Here is a 23,495-nt window from a genome sequence, read left to right on the forward strand (position 1 = left end):
TCGAGGAGGATGAGGAGAGAGGGAGAGCCAGCATCAGCCGTCATCAGCAGGTCGTTGGTGACCCTGACCAGGGCAGTTTCGGTGCTGTGGCCTGAGCGGAAACCAGACTGGAACTTCTCAAATAAGTTGTTGGAGTTTAGGTGGTCCTGGAGCTGAGCAGCAACTAGTTTTTCCAGCACTTTAGATAGAAAAGGAAGGTTGGAAATGGGTCTGTAGTTGGCCAATGTTATATAAGAGCTCTTATTTTGAAGTACTTCCACTTTGCTGTTCAGTTAATAATTAATTAAGATGATAAAGGTCCATCTTATCTTAACTTCACTTCGTGCTTGTCGGTGGAGTCGCTTCATCTTCTTCTCTCTAAAGGTTTGTAACTTTTTGTGACTTCCGAGCTTTTAGAGACAACTCTGATTATCAATCATTGCTCAGAGAATAAGAAAAACTCTTTTAGAGACTCAGAGACAGACTTTAACTCTCTTCCTGTTTTTACCTGAGATACACCTGTACACAAAAACTATTATTATTATCAATCATTACTCAGGGAATAACTCAGAGTACTTCCACTTTGCTGTTCAGTTAATAATTAATTAAGATGATAAAGGTCCATCTTATCTTAACTTCACTTCGTGCTTGTCGGTGGAGTCGCTTCATCTTCTTCTCTCTAAAGGTTTGTAACTTTTTGTGACTTCCGAGCTTTTAGAGACAACTCTGATTATCAATCATTGCTCAGAGAATAAAAAAAACTCTTTTAGAGACTCAGAGACAGACTTTAACTCTCTTCCTGTTTTTACCTGAGATACACCTGTACACAAAAACTATTATTATTATCAATCATTACTCAGGGAATAACTCAGAGACCCTCTCTCTCTTTATTTCTGTCCTTACTACTGGAAGTGTGTGTGTGTGTGTGTGTGTGTATGTGTGTTTGTTACCTTTATACATACTGTCTACGGATGATCTTCGTCACATGACCAGCGAAGTTCAAGGTACAAGGTTGAAGGCTTTTATTGTCAATTGCACATAGCTACAGTGTAGTCATGGCAATTACAATATGAAGTCACAGGCTCCCCCAACAGAGCAACACAATAAAACAGATGAAATAGTTAAAATAGTGCGAGTAAAATATAATATAATAGAAGTTGTGCAGAATAGTCTATAGTAATTGGAATATTGATATAAGTTTCAAACAGATTCATGTTATGTATATTGTACTAATGTCATAGCAGGATTTGGAAAAACTAGTCCAAGCTTTTATCTTCAGTAGACTCGACTACTGCAATGGTGTCTTCACAGGTCTCACTAAAAATAATATTAGAAAGCTGCAGCTAATTCAGAACGCTGCTGCTCGAGTCCTCACTAACACTAAGAAAGTGGATCAGTCCAGTTCTGAAGTCTTTACACTGGTTCCTCTCTAACACTAAGAAAGTGGATCAGTCCAGTTCTGAAGTCTTTACACTGGTTCCTCACTAACACTAAGAAAGTCCAGTTCTGAAGTCTTTACACTGGTTCCTCACTAACACTAAGAAAGTCCAGTTCTGAAGTCTTTACACTGGTTCCTCACTAACACTAAGAAAGTCCAGTTCTGAAGTCTTTACACTGGTTCCTCACTAACACTAAGAAAGAGGATCAGTCCAGTTCTGAGGTATTACACTGGTTCCTCACTAACACTAAGAAAGTGGATCAGTCCAGTTCTGAAGTCTTTACACTGGTTCCTCACTAACACTAAGAAAGTCCAGTTCTGAAGTCTTTACACTGGTTCCTCACTAACACTAAGAAAGAGGATCAGTCCAGTTCTGAGGTCTTTACACTGGTTCCTCACTAACACTAAGAAAGAGGATCAGTCCAGTTCTGAGGTATTTACACTGGTTCCTCACTAACACTAAGAAAGTGGATCAGTCCAGTTCTGAGTCTTTACACTGGTTCCTCACTAACACTAAGAAAGAGGATCAGTCCAGTTCTGAGGTATTTACACTGGTTCCTCACTAACACTAAGAAAGTGGATCAGTCCAGTTCTGAGGTCTTTACACTGGTTCCTCACTAACACTAAGAAAGAGGATCAGTCCAGTTCTGAGGTATTTACACTGGTTCCTCACTACAGTGTAGTTTTTACAGTCACCATTGACTTAGACAGTAAGAGGGAGGGGCAGGATCGGGTTTTGTCCCACATGGCTCTAAACAGCTCAATAGGCACACACTGTAGACACTAATTAGAAGAACACAGACGAAAACAGCAATGTACAGACGAATCAGATGATTAACATGATCTTAAAATAAGTTAAATATATTTAATATATTTTTTAATGAATTATTTTCATTTTTTTGTAATCATTATTTTTAATACTTTCTGCTGACACTAGGTGGGGCTGCCCCTAATGACCAGTCACCCACTGGCAGGTGGTGATGGTAGGGGCCAGAGGCGGCGCTAGGGGGTGGCTACTTGGTCTCAAGCCCCGGATGTTTTCTGAAAAGCCCCGGATGTTTCACTTAAAAAAAAAAAAAATGTACATTTAAATATATATATATTTTTTTGAAAATGTCTCGGGAGTAATGTGCAGTACCGGAGTCCACCAGAGAGGCAGCCGCTGCGGGACATTAGCCTGCGTACTGCGTAGCCTTCCCTGCCCTGAAGAAGAAGTGATCCTTCCTAGTGCCTGACGAGTTTTAAGCTAATAGCCTATAAAGTTATGGATATTAGAAAGTTATTTTCATCGAAGCAGGCGCCACAAGCTGCAGGAGCAGCAGCAGTATCGGCAGCTGACAACAATGTCATCACCAGCAGTGAAGAAATGGATGATGTTTCAGGTTTGTGAATCTAATGGTGATATCTGCACTCTGGCTGAAGTGAAAAAGAGTGATGTACTGTAACGTTAATCTTATAGCTAGTAAACATGGAGTAACCAAGGCAAGGCAAGTTTATTTATATAGCACCTTTCAACACACGGCAATTCAAGGTGCTTTACAAAATGAAAGACATTCAGACAAAGGCATTTAAAAACAGTAAAAGATAATAAAAGAAACATTAAAAGAAAAAATACATGAATAAAAAGTTACAGTGCAGTTTAAGATATGAATAGTTCACACAGAAGTTCCACTTTACTGATGAACACAACAGCTCAGTTTAAATTAAAAGCAGCGACAAAAAGATAAACCACACTAAGTCAATACCCTTATATGTTAGTTAGGGCTGTCAAACGATTACAATTTTTAATCAGATTAATCACAGCTTAAAAATTAATTAATCAGATTAATCACCATTCGAACTATGTCCAAAATATGCCATTTCTTTATGTATATTGTTGTGGGAATGGAAAGATAAATGAAAGAAGGCGGATATATCCATTTAACACACAGTATCTATGTTTATTATAACATTTGTCTGCGTGCCAAAATGAAAGACAACCCACACACCTATCAATCATCAAACCGTGGGGTCTTAATTCATTACGTGTTGATTTCTATCAACCCGGGAGTACTTCAGGAAAGTCGACAGAGGGGGGGGGGGGGGGGGGCGGCGGCGGCTAGTGGAGTACTTGGTGACCACAGAGTGTGAACGTTGTGATCAGCTGTTTTAGCGCAGTTCTCCAGTGAAGGGGGGGGGAGTCTCCCTCCGCAGCCGGTTGGCGTAGTTTTGGCACAAGTCCGTTGTACAGACCGGTTAACAGCTCCCTGTCTGTGCACTCCGTGTGCACAGAGTCGGTGCACTCCGTCGGTGATCTAACCGCCTTCTGGAAAAGCTTCACAAGTACGTCGGTACGCAAATGCGCTTTGTGACACAAGTGACGGTACGCATTTCAGATTACGCCATAACCTGCGTACCAGTTATGTGCACCCCTGTACTACAGCAAAAGTATTCTGCGTCGGGACTTCCTGCAACAACACCACGCCGTTATCAAAGATGTTCTATTGAGAAGACGATCACTACGTGACAAAAGTTTTCAAAACCGTGGCTACTGAAATCAATCTTACTAACTGCTGTCTGTGCAATTTACTCCGCGAGTTGGCAGACTTTATTTTGCTTACTTTAACATCATTGTTCATGGTGGGGCTAAGCCATTTCTTGGTATGGGTGTAGCCTACCCCAGCCATACCCTGGCGCTGCCACTGGTGGCACGTATGGGGCGGGCCATTCTGCACATGCGTTAAATGCGTTAAATATTTTAACGCAATTAATTCAAAAAATTAATTACCGCCGTTAACGCGATAATTTTGACAGCACTAATGTTGGTATGTATACAGAACATGACTAAAAATTATTCTAAGATGTAACATTAACCCTTCATACCTCAGTCTACTTTTAAGACACTAAAATAACATGTTCCAATTTTTATTTTGTTTTCGCGCGTGGAATTATACCGGCTCTCGTTTCAGTACACATAACAACGGAACCATAGCAACGGAACTGACAGGCAACGGAACTGAAAGGCAACACTCTGAATCCGGCTGTGAGTGCATCCACTCAGAGTGCCCGATTCAGAAACGTGACTCTTACACTCTTTACGTCACAAACAAAGATGGTGGATGAGAATAGATCTATAAAACGATAAGCAATGCGCAGTGGATCGGAAGAGGACGGTGTGTCGGCGTTGTTCGATAGCGGTGCGGTATGCTAATGGGAACACACGCCAAACATGCTAAATCACATCAGAAGGCATCACCCAGATTTGCCAATCACCGAAGCCCGGCAAAAGACAACAGCAGTTCAACAGCTGATCCCCGCGGTTTTGAATAAACCAATAGACATGAGAGCCGAGAGACCAAAATAAATAACGGAAGCTTTTGGCATATTTTTTCAACGACTTTGCGCTCTTGAAACACTTTCTTATTATTTATGATGTAATATTTTCAAGACATTCTTTTTAGTTTTACAGCTTGATGAAACCTTTTTGTTTGACATCAGCCATTATAGATAATATGGCCATCTGAGTGTGTGTGGTACTGTTTGTGGTTTGTTTTTAACTGTTTAATACAGTTAATTATTCAAAATGTCAGAGTTCCTTATTTTTAAACTGAAACTTGCACTACTGTTCAAAAGTAAATAACAACAAACCTGGAATTATGCATTTGGGACTTTCTTTTGCTTTTTCTTGTTGTACCGAACCGTGACCCCCAAACCGAGGTACGAACCGAACCGTGACTTCTGTGAACCGTTACACCCCTAGTCCCCGGTGTTCCAGGGAACTCACCAAGTGTCAGAAAACACAACCCTCTCTCTTTTCCTCCATACCCAAATCTCTAAAAACGGGGCTGCAACGGATCTGATACAGACTGATCTTGAATTATTTTCTACATCACAGAAGTGGTGCTCCGCTTATTGGTCAATTCTCCACCTATCAGGGGAATGTGGGGTTGGGCCACGGCCGGCCATTGCGCTGGAGACGCTGTAGTACATATGCCAGGCCTGTAAGTGGCGCTGTAGTCTGCCACAAAAGCAGCGAAGAAGACTTCCCGCGCATGGTTGCCCTTCTGTTTATTCTCCGCTCTGGCTCTTTTTCTCCCTCCCCGAGGCAAGCGTTTGCTCCCTCGCTGTAATTCTCTTCGGTAGTCCACCAGCAGATGACAAACACCCTCCTCTCCGGCTCATCCAAGGAACGAGGGGACCGTGCGGCAGAGTTTCAGTTAGATTTTTATTTCGCCGGTCAACATGTCCGTTAAAGTTTAAATCTTTCGGACAAAATTAGAAAAGTGCCGGTCAGAGGTCTTCTTTGTTATTTATTGAGCTTTAAAACAAATGAATAAAGACTCTATATAATAATATAAGAATAAAACACGGAGGACGGAGATCTCTTTTTCTCCCCCTCTTCTCCCCGCTACAGCCCAGCAGCTGATCTCAGAGCACGCGCCCCTCTCCTGCAGGGGGGCGTGGTCAGGTGCAGCTCACAGAATCAGCCCCCTGCAAAAACAGCGCTGGAAAGAGCAAATAGAGCGAAATGAGGCATGGCTAAAATGCAGGATCTGTTTGGTATTTTGAAAGAAAAACTATTTATATACTTTATATAGGTATGGCCCTACAATATATTGTTCAAATATAGCATGATATGTCCCCTTTAAGGTATTATTAAGGTAGGGTTAATGTTGCTCTCAAAGTGCACCAGATTGATGCTTTTAACTTCAATATTCATGCTCCCCCCGGACCCCCCTAGAGGAGGCGACTACCCCCCTAAAGGATGTTTGGTCCACCCCCCACTTGTAAAAAAAATAGCACTTTTTCACACGTCACACTACAGTGGTATGTTTTCAAGAAACATTGAACAGTGCTGCCACATATGACGCAGGAACAAAGAAAAGACTCTGAACCCTTTCTTTGCCATTATATAAAAACAGTGTTGCTACAAAAGTATAAATTAGGCTTACTAATAAGACAACTCAGATCTGAAGCTACGCAGGAATCTGCTGCCAACGTGCAATAAAAGAGACAAAATTAATGGAATCAAACCCTTTTTTTGTTGCATTTTAGTCGAGTATAAAAAGAAATGCCTTTAAAATAGGATGCGAGCAACACTAGTTTCTTAACCTGAATTGATAGACTATAATCAATTTAGTTGGCATTCTTATACCATTTTGTACAATAATTATAATGAATAAATTCAAACAAACTAAAACTTACAGCTGATTAATAACGGTATCTAACTTGAGTTTTTATTATATCAAAAACCTGTTGAAATGCTACTGTTATTTTTACTGTCCCCAAAAGCACGTCGGCAGCCTCCGAGAATGCTTCTTTCACAACTTCGCCGTCTTTGAAAGACTTCATGTGTTTCGCAAGAACGTGACTGACACGTTCAGATGCTCTGGTAGCAGCCTTGCTCTTGTTGTTGGGCCTGGTGAAAATGGACTGCTGTGCATTTAGCTGTCCTTTCAGGCCCCTCCCCTTTTGGGAGCGTAGGGCAGAATCAGGAGGGAATTCCGTCTCGTAGCGTTTGTGCACTGTTTTGAAATGCCGCTCCTAAATTACCCTTCTTCGATAAAGCCACGCTCGCATTGCAGACGAGACAGATGGACTTTGAATTGGAATAGATACACAAATAATCACCCTCCCACTCGGAGTGAAAATTATATATTTTGGGCTCTTTTGCTTCTGCCATAATTGCGGTCTTGTGTGTGTGTGCGGACTGTCTCTCCTGTTGACACGGACAATGTCAACGAAATAGTGCCCACTGCCCACCAGCCACGCCCCCACACATGGGGTCACGCCGGCCAATCACAAAGCTTTGGTGCGTTCAAGTGCATTATTCTGGCACGGGAAGATTATGTTATAGGACATTAACGATAAAACAGAATATTGTTGTTCTATTTTTAGACACATCTCGCGATCGACTGGTTGGGCACCCCTGCTGTAGGGAGTACAACTCTAACACAGAAAATACCTGTCTATGCTGCCCATGGATGTATAATAAGAACTGGATACAGCGTGGGAGGCGGGGCCTCATTCATTCCTATGAGAGTTGCTCAATGGTGCATGATGACAAAATGGCCCAATTTTGGAGAGAGCGAAACGTCACAGATTACCTGGCATGCCTGAGAAGTACCCGTTGGTGCACTCATAGAGCATGCGCAACTTTAACCATGCCGCCCAAAAGGCTCATTCACATTAAGCACGTGAATTTGCGTACACATAACAGCACCGCGCGTTCATGACAGCATGGTACTGGATTTATATTAACGAGGCGGCAGCTAGCGGCTAGCTAGTAAATTATGCTAAGTTACACATCAATCGTTATGTACTTTTATATTACGCTGACATCAGGATCTAGTGATATCCAAGCAACAGAGCTTCATTTAGCATGATACTTGTGTGGGTTGTACATGAAACCACTTGGTAATATATACAAATGTATATGTTGAAGCCTGTTATGATCAATTGTGAGTTAAAACTTTATCTAAAAAGTAAAGCTGATGATGGATTACTGTGGTGGAGTTAAAATAACAATAGCCTATTTCTTTTTGAAATATGATAGCCCACAAGTAACTAAAACAATTGCAAGTGCAATAAGAAGCTACAGGAACGTTAATCTACTTCGGTAATATTAACTTTATTTAATACAACATTTACGGTACAAGATTTACATCATACAGCCCATGTAGTATAATATTTTACAAATGATGAATTACAGCAAACATGTGCAATATATCCATTATTACAGCTCCGTGGGCAGTAAGGCGATATGGTCCGTTGTTATTGTGCATCCATGGGTAAAGAGAAACTCATGTAGTGCTGAACACGTAACATGAACGTGCCGGGCGGCGCGGTCCCGTGGGTTAGATGCGCGTTCATAATGCCGAGGGAAATAACTCTCAGAATAACGTTATTAGGACATTTTTACAACTTGAGGAACGAATGTTTTTAATAAGGGCTATACAAACGTTCATACTGGGTAGTTTATTTAGTTTAAAAAAAATTATCCAACGAGTTACAGACCACTCTTTCCCAATGTAGGTCAATGGGAAAAAGTGTTTCCGGGCCCAGCAACCTAAAGGAAGTGTAGTACCGCCGTTTGACCAGCACGAATATTCTCATCAGACTCCGGCGCACTTCCTGGGGGCTTGGTGCTTCCCCAGAACGCCTCGTTGGGGATTTTTATTTTTCCATTTCTTCCTTCCGGGGCATAGTGATGTATGGAAGTCCAAATGGACCAATCCGCGGAGCTCCACACACACACACGAACACGCAGCCTTATCTTTTCTCAGCCGCGGTGCTGCGCGGAGCTCCGTACACACACACACACACACACACACACACACACACACACACACACACACACACACACACACACACACACACACACACACACACACACACACACACACACACACACACACACACACACACACACACACACACACACACTCGGAGCTCAGGCTATAGCCTCATCCCAATACCCCTCCTCGACTCCTCCTTTCCCTCACTCGCTTCCCTTCCTTGCATCTTAGCTCCGCCTCCGTAAAATGCGAGCGGGAGACACGAGGAGGTGACGCGAGGACAGAGGAGTCCTCAGGTATTAATTGGGATGTCCTCGTTCACTCAAACGTCACTCTTAAACAACGTCTGTTAATGATGACATGTGCACAGCTGTATCCCCTTTCATCGGGCTGAACTGAAGAACCCCTTAGAACCGGCCCATTTGTTGTTAAATATTTATTTAATGAATGAATCTTTCTCTTGTTAGTCAAGGAATTCAATGTATGATGGTTGGTCCTGCGTTTGTGTTCCGTTTTGGTGTAAAATGTAGTCTACATTTAAATAAAAATATAATTATAGTAATGTGAAAGCCTTTTAGAAATGAATTGCAAATAATAATTCCCACGGAGCTGTGAGCACTTATACATTTATGTGACGCTTTTCCACTCATCTTCCAGTTGTCGGTTTTCCTCTGTTGAAATCGACCAGCTGTGAAGGTGGGGGCGGGGCTTTTATAGGCGAGTAGTGAAAACACTTCCGCGTAGTCTGCTCGCATGTATCCTCCCTTTCGTCTCCTCCCGCACCCCTCCTCGAGTCCTCCATGTGCATTTCAGCTATTGGGACGTCCTTCAAAATGGCGTGTCTTGATCGATTTCCGGAGCTCCAACAAGGCGTGTGGGACAGAGAGTGAATACACATACTATACAGAGATGCTGTATGAGAAACCAATGTGAGTTTGGAACATTGAACAATGTGAATCTATTCTAGTAGACCTCAACGATGGAACTATGATCAGTAGAAATGGCCATGACATGGGACCTTCAACGATAAACATTTGTAAAGAGGAAAAGGTAAAAATGTGGAAATATAAAGAGGAATACATTAATAATACAAATCATTTTTTAATTACTAAAATAATAAAAGTGGAAATGTAAACATTAGTAATTAAAGAAAACAACACTAATGTTCCTCCCTCAGCCACCAGAGGGCGACACATCCCACAGCCTATTGATACATACAAAAAAATCAAAATACAAATAATTTTAAAAATAAAACATTAAAAACCAAAGTAAACAGGGATAAGAGTTGAAGAGCAGGACATTGAATATTTTTGAATTAAATCAAAACAATTAAAATCCTATATGAAAATATATGAAGAGGAATTTAATAAAATGTGTGTGTGTGTGTGTGTGTGTGTGTGCGCGTGTGCGTGTGTGGCCCTTTCTCATTTCTCTAATTCGAATTCTCTAATTTCGACTCGACTCCTCGTGTCTTAATAAAAGTTAAAATACAATAAAGGGTCAAATGGTATTTACATAGTATATGTGGAAGTATAAAGATGAGTAAATACAACATAATAATTAATGTATAAATACAACAGGTACAAAATAAAATGATGAACGTGGACATTTAAACATTTAAACATTAGAAATTAAAGAAAACAATATGTGAAAATACAAAGGGGAATACATAAAAGGGAATGTAATAAATAATAATACAATGAATACATATAGTAAAAAGGAGTAGTGATAAAAAGAGCTCACAATAAAGGAAACAATTATAAAAATTACATAAATTGAAGAATATAAATATTATAATAATCAGAAAATGAAAATGAAAATGATACATAGATGAATAATAATAATAAGCAAACACATAAATATAAAAATGAATAAATGGATTGATAAATAGGAATCAATAAAACAGGTGAAGCCATGTCTTACAGATTGCTTTGTGTTCATGCTTAGAAATAAACAGAGAGAAGGGATAGTGGAGATTGAGCCGGAAAACAAAATAGATAAATAAGAAATACATTAAAATCTAAAGTAAACAGGACAAGAATTGAATGATCATGAAATAAAAACACTACATCAGTAAACATTGAATACAATGATCCAACTCAAACCCATGAATGAGAGTGAAGAATAGAATGAAATGATAAGTACATGTGACGCATTGTTCCTCTCAGCCTGAACTTCAGGTTTTCACGTGCACAGATATGAGCACTTCCTGCAGCTCTCTGTGACTGATGCTCTGGGTGTGTCTGCAGATGAAGGTCTAAAGCTCTCTGAGGATTCAGCTGCAGCTAACAAGCTAACAGGATGCTTTATTGCACTAGCTCCAACTGTGACTGGAACAAGAGGAATATTTCAGAAAGCTTTCAGAGTCCGATGGAAGTGAAGAGTGATCCCCAAAGAAAGGCAACGAGAAAGCAGTTGGCATCAAAATATAGTGAAAGTAGCGACAGTAAAAGTAGTCGTTGTGCAGATTGGTCCATTTCAGAATAATATATATGATATGTTTTATAATGATTGATCTTTAAAGTGTTCTCAAATCTGGTAAAGGTGCAGCTAGTCTGAAGTACTTTGTAGACTGCAGGGTAGCTGGTGGATTCACTCCAGGTGGAACTAAAGTCTGATTCAACACTTGATTAGATTTCACATCATTCATCCACATCTGTGAAGTAACTAAATGTATGTAAATGTAAATGTAAATGTAAATACATGTAGTGGAGGAGAAGTACACCATTTACCTCTGATAGTGAAGTAGAAGTACAAAGAAGTATAACATGGAAATACTCAAGTAAAGTACAAGTACCTCAAAATTGTACTAAAGTACAGTACTTGAATACATGTACTTAGTTTACACAACTAAAGCTCAGCATGCACTTGTGTGTTGAAGCCCAGAGCAGCAGACCTGGATCCTAGATCCTGGACCTGGACCTGGACCGGAACCTGAACCTGAACCTGGACCTGGACCTGGACCTGGACCTGAACCTGGACCTGGACCTGAACCTGGACCTGGACCTGAGTCCCGCTGTGTTTCCTCAAAGAGTGACCGCTCAATGGAGCCTCAATCTGCTGATGGGGGGTAAGAATTTAAAACGGACTAAAAGCCATTTGAGTCAGTTGTTGTCTGTGTTGAAGCTTCTGTGTAACCTTCAGGAAATCCTGGTTATTAGCGACGTCGCTGGGCGTTAAGTGAACTGCAGTTAGCATCCTGGGCATGAACTCAGTGACGTTATCCACTAAAGAGATGTGTTTACGTTAGCTTCACACTGCTGGCTGTAGGGCAGCTGAAGAGACGCCAGGCACTTTGTAGATAAACTTCACGTTTTTAGGATTTACTCTGAACATCTTCCCGAGTCCTTCACATAGAGAGCAGTCCACCGGCTGATAGAGGACACTCAGAAAGTCTGGAAGGTTCATCTGTTGGGCAACACAGAGCGATTTATACTATTACATTGGAAAGAGTGACTTTAGAGTTAACATATTTTCATCAGTTTTTCTCCAGCGGGTCAATGTATGGGCGGTGGTGGCAAAGTCCGTAGGGACTTGGCTTGGGAACCAGAGAGTCACTGGTTCAAGACCCCAGAAGACCAAGTGCTACCCAGGTGTCCCTGAGCAAGGCAGCGTTCCCTACACTGCCCCCTGGGCCCATACATATGGCAGCCCACTGCTCCTAACACTAGGATGGATCAAATGCAGAATGTACATTTCCCCTCTGTGGGACGATGAAGAGCTCCTTCTTCTTCTCTTGATGCATCTGTTTCTGTTTCAGGGTCCAGCAGCAGAGACCAGACTCTCCCAGCTGTCTGTCCCTAAAGAGCGACTCCTCGAAGGACGACGTCATAAACTTTAAAGGACGACCTCCATCTGCTGATCAGAAGTAAGCTGTAACTCACAGTAAGAGTCCGGTTCTGATAGAATAAAACTGGTCGATATGAAGTCTTGTCCAACATATTTTTCAGCAGTTTTTCTCCAGCATGTTTTACGGCCTGATAAATGGGACAAATGATCAGGAGAGTGAGAGCGGTGTTTCCTCAGCGAGAACTTTACTCAAGTCAGTTGCATTACCAAAAGTACACAAGTAGAAAACATGCAAAGCTGCTTTAGTAGAGTCCAAACACTTTTTCCTTTCACAGCATTTATCTAAGACTTCTTGATTTTCTCTAATATTACTGTCACCATCAGATGGCTTAAACAACATTAACATCGCACACAAGTCACTTAAGTGCATAACATATAATTGTACAGATAGCAGAACACTCAATAATATGTGTAGATGTCCCAGTTTTAAAATGTCATTACGATCTGTTCACACATTAGCAATACAGAGCGTTTTTACCATTACATCGTTACATATATGGACTTTAAGACAGTTAACACATTTTTCATCAGTTTCCTCCAGCATGCCAATGTCTGCATCTGTTTCTGTTTCAGGGTCCAGCAGCAGAGACCAGACTCTCCCAGCTGTCTGTCCCTAAAGAGCAACTCCTCGATGGACGACTTCATACACTTTAAAGGACGGCCTCCATCTGCTGATCAGAAGTAAGCTGTAACTTTACACGGACTGTGTAAGAGTCCGGTTATGATAGAAGCAGACTTGATTACTGCAACAGTGTTTTACTACAACTCATCCAGAACGCTGCCACTAGAGTCCTCATCAAAGAGCACACTTCAAAATCTTACTTTTAACTTACAAAGCACTCAATGGATTGGGATCAGAATACATGTCTGATATGCTGCTCTGTAACGAGCCACCCAGAGCCCTCAGATCATCGGGGAAGGTTTACTCATCGTCCACAGGGTCAGAACCAAATTCACTGAGGCAGCATTTAGCTTCTATGGGCTGCAGGTCTGGAACAACCTTCCTGAGATCTGAGGTCCGGCCCAACAGGAAGCCGACAGTCCTAGACAATTCCAAAATAAAACATAAAATAAACAGATCCTAACAGTATCCTATTCTTTTGGATGGCTTTATTGTATGATATGACAGATGAACAGATCGCCACTGGGCTTACAACTAAAGACACAGCTACGCAAACAACGCAGCATGTGTACGGCTCATGTGTGCGGCTCTGAGGATCTGCCTTGGTACAAAGGAGCAGTGAAAACATGTTACGGAATTTCATTGATTTGGGCATTCTCACAATAAGCAAGTGGAATGAATTTGATAACGAAGCACTGACACGGCGCTCTACAAAGAGCGGTGAGTGGATAGACCGATGCACGGACTTTCCACATGGTAAAAGTGGGGGGTCCCCCCCCCTCCCCCACCCCTGTCCCCAGAACTTCACATGCTGGCTAGTGTTGGCACGTCTCTGCTGGGAATTGTAGTTTTAAAAGACGTTTTCGTATTTCCCATAATAAGAAGTTGCCAGTATTAAACTGTGTACATCCCTGGAGGTTTAGGGGACAGGAAACACTCACATTTAAAACATATAATTAATAAATGGGTGAAAATTGCTTGTGCCCATAATGGGTAGCATTAATACTCACATGCCAGCTAAGGTCAGAAGAGCTTTATTTAACAGCTGGTCTTATGTCTGTGACCCCTGTTGTTAATTGATAAGCCTGAAACATGCACTTGTCAAGGTTCAGAGGCACATTGTGCAAATATGGCAGTAGCCATCGATCAGCTTAAGATAAGATATACTTTATTGATCCCAAGTTGGAAACATTTGCGTTACATCAGCATGTGTAACAGTTAAATATGCAGTGGTGTTTATTTGTAAATCATTTAGTATAATCACACAAATTCTGTGTTTTATATTTAATAATTCTGTGTTCTTTATTTATTGATTGTTCAATACCTGACAAGGCCGGAGATGAAAAACTTTGGTCGCAGGCTCCTCAACAGTGCATCACAAGACATCTATCAATATGTGTGTACCTCCACCATTAAACTGAGATAACTACGGCCGTGCGTCACGCCTCCACCGTTCCCGGAAATGCATCCGCGGTCCGCGAAGGAGCCGTGGAGGAACCATCAGTGTCTCCTCGGTTAGAGTTCCTCCAGAGAGCCTCCTCGATGCTCGATGCTCGGTCCTAGAAGTGCATTTAGAGAAATGAGATGTCCTTCAACATGGCGCGCTGAAATTCATTTCCGGGTCACTACCGGAGGATCGAGGAGTCGAGGAGTCGAGGAGTCGAGGAGTCGAGGAGGGGGATTTGATGAAATGAGAGAGGGCCCCTGTAGCATCACGGAGCTGCTAGCAGAGAGACAGGAAGCTTACAGCAGCAGTCACTAGACAGAGCTGTCACTCAATGTGACCACGCCCTAATTTCTGCAACAACTTTAAGACCTAATATAACTAAAAGGGTTGCGTTATAAAACAATTAACTCACCAATCCATAGTCATGAAGGTGGAATCTAACTATATCCAGAATATTTTTTATTGCATACAGGGGTAGAAACATGTTTATTTCTGCTGTAAAGTTTGGCATTTTAACATGGGGTCTATGGAAATTGCTCATTTCTGCAGTCATCCCCTATCGGCCAATAGATGAACTGCAGTTTGAGGCACTTCATTATTGGCCTCCCGGCTCTGCCCCAGAGTTTGCCGCTTGCCCCAGAAGTGTTTTTTTTTCTAAACCTCTCTAAAAAGGTCAAATGTCACTTGTTTTGCATCAATCTTGATACAGGGTACTTATTATATGTTGTAGTTTGGATTCCTAAAGCTTTTAGTCTCCGATCCCATCATTCAAGGGTGGTTTTCACTATAAGTAATGTTTTATTTTTTGGACGGACACTATAATTTACATTTTTTTACTATGTTCAATCTGAATTTACTATAAAATTAAAATAAAATCGTTATTGATTCTGACATTTCTAAATCCAACGCACAGGTGTATCATTGCTTTGAGAAAAAAGATTATTAATGTACCCCTTTTAGAAGTGACGATATAGACATTTGTTCTGGGAATGAGACCTGGAAAACAGGCTCAGGGGTTAACAGGTTAACTGCTGACTCTGAGTCATTTTCTAAGAAATAGCTTATCAAGAAGAACATAATGGTGAACTTTGAATGCTCACTCAGCATGATCAAATAAAATGTTCCATTACATTCCACCCTTGTGATATACAAGCAAAGTTTGGGGGACGATCGGACCGTGTCCATTGGACTTACAGCGACATCGTGTTTCATGGTGAGTGGTCTGTCGCTATGGCAACGACATTTGATGACACCCCATAATAGGCTTAGATGCATTGATGGCTGCATCGTTACCAAACCTGTCAATCTGACATCATCGTGTTCCATGACACAGGTGTTTATATTTGAGCTAATGACGACAGCTGTGTGTCACCAATAATGTATAAAATAGGTGGAACATGTTGAAGTCAGTATGAAGTCTCCATCAGACAGAATAGAATAGGCTCAGACAGTCTGTTAAACTCCAGTGACCACGTCGTTAGCTCGAACACGAACACCTGTGAGTTATGACATCATCGTGTTCCATGACACAGGTGTTTCTATTTGAGCTAACGACGTGTGAAGAGATCAAAGGTTTCCATTGTTCTGAATGACAGATAAACCTCTTACATGTGAACGTTTTGTCGAAGAACCGTAACAGATATCTGCGAAATTTCAAAACGTGAAGCATATTGTTAAACTAAAAAAGTATGCACAGTCATTTTTCTTCTCTCATCCATTTATTCAGGGACATGAACCAGCATGGCAGTGCTGCGTAATCAACATGAGACATATAGCGCTCCGCGCTTGCTTATGACGTCACAATGGGACGTACCATTAAACATGGAGTAAGGGTGCTATTACAAAGTAATACTTAACACATGTCAAGGAAGTTGAGTATCTGAAGTGTAATTTTTGTGTACTTTCGGGTTAATAATGTGGCCTTTTTGACAGTTTAACTAAAGGTGTGCGGCCGATACCGTGAGGAAATATCAGCCTGAAATTACAATGGGCTTTAATGGAGGCATGTTGAAAGTATTTGTCACTTCATGCCCTCAAGAGGCATTTTGTTTAATTATTGTTGCTTAATTATTTGTCATTGTTCAAGCTACGAGATGTTTTCCTACGTTTGTCATGAAAAATAATGTCTCAGGAATGTAGGGTTTGGGAATTATGGCAGTTTAAAAAAAGAATCCATCCATCTTCTCCCGCTTATCCGTGGTCGGGTCTCGGGGGTAGCAGTTCCAGCAGAGAGCTCCACACTTTCTTTTCCCTGGCGACATCAACCAGCTCTGACTGGGGGGTCCCAAGGCGCTCCCAGGCCCGCGAAGAGATATAATCCCTCCACCTGGTCCTAGGTCTACCCCTTGGTCTCTTCCCAGCTGGACGTGCCTGGAACACCTCCCTAGGGAGGCGCCCAGGTGGCATCCTAACTAGGTGCCCGAACCACCTCAACTGGCTCCTTTCGATGCGAAGGAGGTGCGGCTCAACTCCGAGTCCCTCCCGGATGACCAAACTTCTCACCTTATCCCTAAGGGAGACGCCAGCCACCCTGCGGAGAAAACCCATTTCGGCCGCTTGTATCCGCGATCTCGTTCTTTCGGTCATGACCCATCCTTCATGACCATAGGTGAGGGTAGGAACGAAAATGGCCCGGAAGACAGAGAGCATTGCCTTCTGGCTCAGCTCCCTTTTCGTCACAACGGTAAAGCGACTGCAGTACCGCTCCCGCTGCTCCGATTCTCCGGCCCATCTCACGCTCCATTGTTCCCTCACTCGAGAACAAGACCCCGAGATACTTGAACTCCTTCACTTGGGGTAAGGACTCATTCCCTACTTGGAGTGGACAGTCCATCGGTTTCCTGCTGAGAACCATGGCCTCAGATTTGGAGGTGCTGATCCTCATCCCAGCCGCTTCACACTCGGTTGCGAACCGATCCAGTGAGTGCTGAAGGTCGCAGACCGATGAAGCCATTAGAACCACATCATCTGCAGAAAGCAGTGGTGCAATCCTTAGTCCACCGAACTGCAGACCCCCTCCCCCACGACTACGCCTCGAAATCCGATCCATGTATATTACAAACAGGATTAGTGACAAAGCGCAGCCCTGGCGGAGGCCAACCCTCACCGGAAATGGGTCCGACTTCCTGCCGAGGACCCGGACACAGCTCTCGCTTTGGGAGTACAGAGATTGGATGGCCCTGAGTAGAGACCCCCTCACCCCATACTCCCGCAGCACCTCCCACAGTAACTCCCTGGGAACCCGGTCATACGCCTTCTCCAAGTCTACAAAACACATGTAGACCGGATAAGCGTACTCCCAGGCCCCCTCCAGGATCCTTGCGAGAGTAAAAAGCTGATCCGTCGTTCCACGATCAGGACGGAATCCGCATTGTTCCTCCTCAATCTGAGGTTCGACAATCGGCCTGACCCTCCTTTCGAGTACCTTGGAGTAAACCTTCCCGGGGAGGCTGAGTAGTGTGATGCCTCTGTAATTGGCACACACCCTCTGATCCCCCTTTTTGAAAAGGGGAACCACCACCCCGGTCTGCCACTCCTTCGGTACTGTTTCCGACTTCCACGCAACGTTGATGAGACGTGTCAACCTTGACAGTCCCTCAACACCCTGAGCCTTCAGCATTTCTGGGCGGATCTCATCCACCCCCGGGGCTTTGCCACTGTGGAGTTGTTTGACGACCTCAGTGACCTCCCCCCGGGAGATTGGTGTTGATCCCCCGTCATACTCCAGCTCTGCCTCTAACATAGAGGGCGGAGTTGTCGGGTTCAGGAGTTCCTCAAAGTATTCCTTCCTACGCCCTAACACTCCATCAGTTGAGGTCAACAGCGTCCCATCCTTACTGCACACAGCTTTACAAAAATAATATGAAGGCACATTTCAAACTGTCCTCCACTCTAACTCTGACATCATGCACTCTGCCTTAACGAGCTGTGCAAAGTTAAAATGTAAAACATGTGATAAATTATGGGCTATATCTCTGGAATTATGAAAGTTATGAATGAAAAAAGTAATAGCCATGGATTCCCGACCGAGCTGAACATTTTGATGTTTGAACAGAGTTTCTGCGATGTGGAATGTGGGAGAAGAAGAGGGCCAAAATAACAGGCGTAATAATAAAGAATTTTGTGCGTAGAAGAACCAGTTGGTATAAAGTCTTGTCAGACCCCTCCTCTTGTCCGAAGTGTTTAGTTGTGAACGTCCACACTGGGAGGGGCAGTGAAACTCCATCTGAAATCTCAGGGTGTTCAGAAGCTGTTCCACCATCTCTCAAACACTTCTGATGGAGGATACTGAGCCTTCATCAAAGTCACAACCAGCTCTACTGCCAGGTGAATCCTGACCCCTGCTGTGGTGCTGGAGGTGGAGCTGGGGGGAGGGGGTAACAGGGGCTGGTGTAAGAACTGTCCATAGGTCTTTCCTTTTCCTGATGAACAGCTGTTAGCCAGCTGCAAAGTCCAGTATCATCCACACAGCCACGTTTCAGGAAGACCAGAATGAAGGACGGACAGAATCCTCTGCTCTTCAACAGTAGCTGGAAATAAATATTCCTGTAGTGCAAAGTTCCCGCTGACGCACAGGACCACCAGCCTGTTTCCCTGTCCTCCTTTACCACGAGTGTGTCTCTGTGTGGACAGACATAATGTGAGCTAATGCTTCATGATTCCTCCACGGTCGGTGTGTAGTTATGCTAAAACAATGTCGGACACCGTAATCTTCTCTGGTCCCCTCCCCAATCTGATCAATGATGACATGTGTAGCCGCATATCATCATTTCAGCGCTGGTTGTCTTGGTGGTGCCCAGCAAACAATGTGGGCTTCGTAAATAATTGGACAGCCGTCAGGGGAAAACCTGGTCTGATTAAGAGAGACGGCATTCATCCTACTTTGGAAGGTGCAAATCTCATTTCGGCAAATATTTCAGGGCTTTGTGGACTTAATCCATGACAAACTGGATTTGAGACCAGGAGGCGGAGTCGCAGTCTTACACGCTTCTCTGCGCTCTCTCCTAGGCAGTCATCCATATCAATCAATCAATCAATCAATGTTTATTTATATAGTGCAATATCACAAATGTTACACTTGTCTCAGTGGTCTTCACAGTGTGTACAGAATATCAGTATGACAATACGACACCCTCTGGCCTTAGACCCTCACATCGTACAAGGAAAAACTTCCGAAGAAAACCCACAGTTTAAAGGGAAAAAAGGGAGAAACCTCAGGGAGAGCAACAGAGAAGGGATCCCTCTCCCAGGACGGACAGACGTGCAATAGATGCCGTGTATAAATTGAAAAGATAATACATTTGCAACATAGGTAGTCCAAATGTTTGGAAATGCATGTGTCTATAATAAGAAGATGAATCCATGAGGATATCCATCCAGGACCTATGATCCAGGACCACAGCCACGACTCAAGATCCAGGGCTCACGATCCAGGATACAGGACCGCAGGATCATCCATGACTCCGGATCCCGGCGTATATTGACACCAAAAAGAAAGACATTTGGGGAAGCTGGGTTAATCGGAACATGAGAGTACACAGGTATAGACAGAGAGAAGGAAGAAGTAAGATGTCCCCCGGCAAACTAAGCCTATATCAGCAAAACTAGGGGCTGAATCTAATCAGCCCTAACTATAAGCTTTATCAAAAAGGAAGGTCTTAAGTTCACTCTTAAAAACGGATAGGGTGTCTGCCGCCCAAACACAAACTGGAAGCTGATTCCACAAATGTGGAGCTTGATAAGAAAAGGCTCTGGCTCCCATTGTACTTTTAGAGACTCTACTAACAACCAACAACCCTGCATTCTTGGATACTATCGACCATGATATCCTATTGCAAAGACTAGAGCACTTAGTTGGCATACAGGGAACTGCTTTAGGCTGGTTTAGGTCCTATCTATCTGAACGCTCTCAGTTTGTACGTGTCAACGATGAATCTTCCACGCAAACCAAAGTTAGCCATGGAGTGCCACAGGGCTCAGTGCTCGGACCTATTTTGTTCACATTATATATGCTTCCGTTAGGCAATATTATAAGGAATCATTCTGTACATTTTCATTGTTATGCGGATGATACTCAACTATATTTATCAATCAAGCCTGATAAAAGTAATCATCTAAATAAAATTCAAGACTGCCTCAAGGACTTAAAAACGTGGATGACCTTAAACCTTTTGATGTTAAACACGACCAAAAGTTATTGTACTTGGCCCAAAGAATCTATGAAACAAATTATCTACAGATATACTAACTATGGATGGCATTAATTTGGCCTCCAGTGAGACTGTAAGGAATCTTGGTGTTATATTTGATCAGGATTTATCCTTTAAAGCCCACATAAAATCAATTTCAAGGACTGCCTACTTCCATCTACGTAACATTGCAAAAATCAGGCATATCTTGCCTCAAAACGATGCAGAGAAACTAGTCCATGCATTTGTTACTTCAAGGCTGGTTTATTGTAAGTCCTTATTATCAGGGTGTACCAAGAAGTCAGTCAAGTCGCTTCAGCTGATTCAAAATGCTGCAGCTCGTGTACCAACCAGAGTTAGGAAAAGGTACCACATTACTCCTGTTCTGGCTGCCTTACACTGGCTCCCTATAGAACACAGGATATAATTTAAAATTCTTCTTCTCGCCTACAAAGCCCTTAATGGACAGGCGCCATCTTACGTTAAATAACTCATTATACCCTACTGTCCTACTAGGGCATTGCGTTCCAAGAATGCAGGGTTGTTGGTTGTTCCTAGAGTCTCTAAAAGTACAATGGGAGCCAGAGCCTTTTCTTATCAAGCTCCACATTTGTGGAATCAGCTTCCAGTTTGTGTTCGGGCGGCAGACACCCTATCCGTTTTTAAGAGTGCGCTTAAGACCTTCCTTTTTGATAAATCTTATAGTTAGGGTTGATTAGATTCAGCCCCTAGTTTTGCTGATATAGGCTTAGTTTGTCGGGGGACATCTTACTTCTTCCTTCTCTCTGTCTATACCTGTGTACTCTCATGTTCCGATTAACCCAGCTTCCCCAAATGTCTTTCTTTTTGGTGTCTATATACGCTGGGATCCGGAGTCATGGATGATCCTGCGGTCCTGTGTCCTGGATCGCGAGCCCTGGATCTTGAGTCGTGGCTGTGTTCCTGGATCATAGGTCCTGGATGGATATCCTCGTGGATTCATCTTCCTATTATACACACATGCATTTCCAAACATTTGGACTACCTATGTTGTAAATGTATTATCTTTTCAATTTACACACGGCATCTATTGCATGTCTGTCCGTCCTGGGAGAGGGATCCCTCCTCTGTTGCTCTCCCTGAGGTTTCTCCCATTTTCCCCTTTAAACTGTGGGTTTTCTCCGGAAGTTTTTCCTTATACGATGTGAGGGTCTAAGGACAGAGGGTGTCGTATTGTCATACTGATATTCTGTATACACTGTGAAGACCACTGAGACAAATGTAACATTTGTGATATTGGGCTATATAAATAAACATTGATTGATTGATTGATCCACAGAGGGGACCAGGAGAGCTGGGAGGTTCCCGGTGGTCAGTCTGCCCAGCAGCATCAGACACAGCTGGACTCCATATTCACGGTGAGTACATGTACTACAGATACTTGACCTCTCTTCTGTTCACAGTCATCTCCATGCTGCACTTTTAGAGAGTCAGTCTATCCGGATCTGATGTTTGGATCCATGGTTTATAGTTTGTGTCGTTCATGTGATGTTCCAGCTGCTGGAGGACCATATCGTCACCTTTGTGAAGAGCGAGCTGAAGAAGTTCCAGAAGGCTCTGAGTTCAGATTACCCAGAAGGCTTAGAGGGTCAGAGTGAGGATGAGGAGGTGTTGGAGGCTGAGGATGAAGAGCAGAGGAGGAGCAGCAGAGAGGCATTTCTGAACATCACACTGCACTTCCTGAGGAGCATGAAGCAGGAGGCGCTGGCTGACCTTCTGCAGAGCAGTAAGAGGGTTTCTATAAAGATTGTTGGAGTCGGGGGCCTGTTAATTGATTCCGGAAAATTACTCAGACCTACTAATTGACCTAACAGAAGTTATTGAGTCTATGTTTACTGCTTGGTTCAGATCCACCAAGGTCAGCAGGATCTCACCTCGATTAACTCCTGAAGAACCAGGTTCAATTAACTGCTGTTTCAATTCAGACAGCTCTCTTAAATCAGCGATCCCGAAGGATTTTGATATCAGTAATGAGGTGTGGCCCTACCTAAGTGTGAGTGTGGCAGGGTGCAATTTTCCATTTGAAGCAGGAGAGGAGAGCGCAGATGTCTTTTAAGTTGTCCCCATCCAAAAGGTGGGATCAGTTTATTTGAAGAAACATTGGTCCACACTTGAACAGGGTTTTACCTTCTCTCGTAACAACATGACAATCATATAAAACATATCATGCTGTGGTCATGTTCTAATCTGAAACCTTAATTCACAGTTTTACATTTATTACCCTAAATGGTAACTTCAACTGCAAAATTCAGTTGTGACATTAAAAATCGTCCGACAGAATCCAAAGGTATCTCCTCACAGATCGCCGGTGATATACAGATTCACACCTATAGCTCGACAGCATTCAGTGGCAGTTCCTCATAAATGGTCAGTGATAATTCCGACGGAACCCAGAGGAATCTCCTCACGGATCGAAGGTGCTATTCATTCCAGAGGTCGCGTTAACCGAATATATTCCGTCTATGACGGAATTCTTTTGACAATGACGGAGAAATCTGAAAGCAGTCCGTCATTTTGACGGATTAGAACAAACTCAGAACAGCGCCAAAGTTTCCCCGCAGCAGAGCTCCGGTGTTATGCCCTGATGTCGTTTCCAGACTGAACTGCCGTACAAATCATTGAAATGTCTGGGAGTTTATGCTTTATGCTGTGGCGC

At 42.9% G+C, this 23,495-nt stretch overlaps 1 protein-coding gene across 3 annotated transcripts in view; it reads left to right on the plus strand.

Annotated features, from left to right (window-relative positions):
* Positions 1-604: 604 nt before the first annotated feature.
* Positions 605-23,495, plus strand: part of LOC117443429 (NLR family CARD domain-containing protein 3-like) — a 39,846-nt gene continuing 16,955 nt past the window's right edge. Inside the window, exons 1-6 of one of the 3 annotated variants that reach the window (XM_034079415.2) lie at positions 605-664; positions 11,576-11,764; positions 12,455-12,562; positions 13,117-13,224; positions 22,119-22,197; positions 22,337-22,565. In XM_034079415.2, the coding sequence (XP_033935306.1) occupies positions 11,739-11,764; positions 12,455-12,562; positions 13,117-13,224; positions 22,119-22,197; positions 22,337-22,565 (550 nt within the window). In that variant the 5' untranslated portion in view covers positions 605-664; positions 11,576-11,738. Of the gene's footprint in view, positions 665-11,575; positions 11,765-12,454; positions 12,563-13,116; positions 13,225-21,742; positions 21,754-22,118; positions 22,198-22,336; positions 22,566-23,495 lie in introns of those variants that run through there. The other 2 variants (XM_034079416.2, XM_034079417.2) reach the window with 2 other exon arrangements.

This window comes from Pseudochaenichthys georgianus, unplaced genomic scaffold, assembly GCF_902827115.2.
Source record: "Pseudochaenichthys georgianus unplaced genomic scaffold, fPseGeo1.2 scaffold_610_arrow_ctg1, whole genome shotgun sequence".
Classification (NCBI taxonomy): Eukaryota; Metazoa; Chordata; class Actinopteri; order Perciformes; family Channichthyidae; genus Pseudochaenichthys; species Pseudochaenichthys georgianus.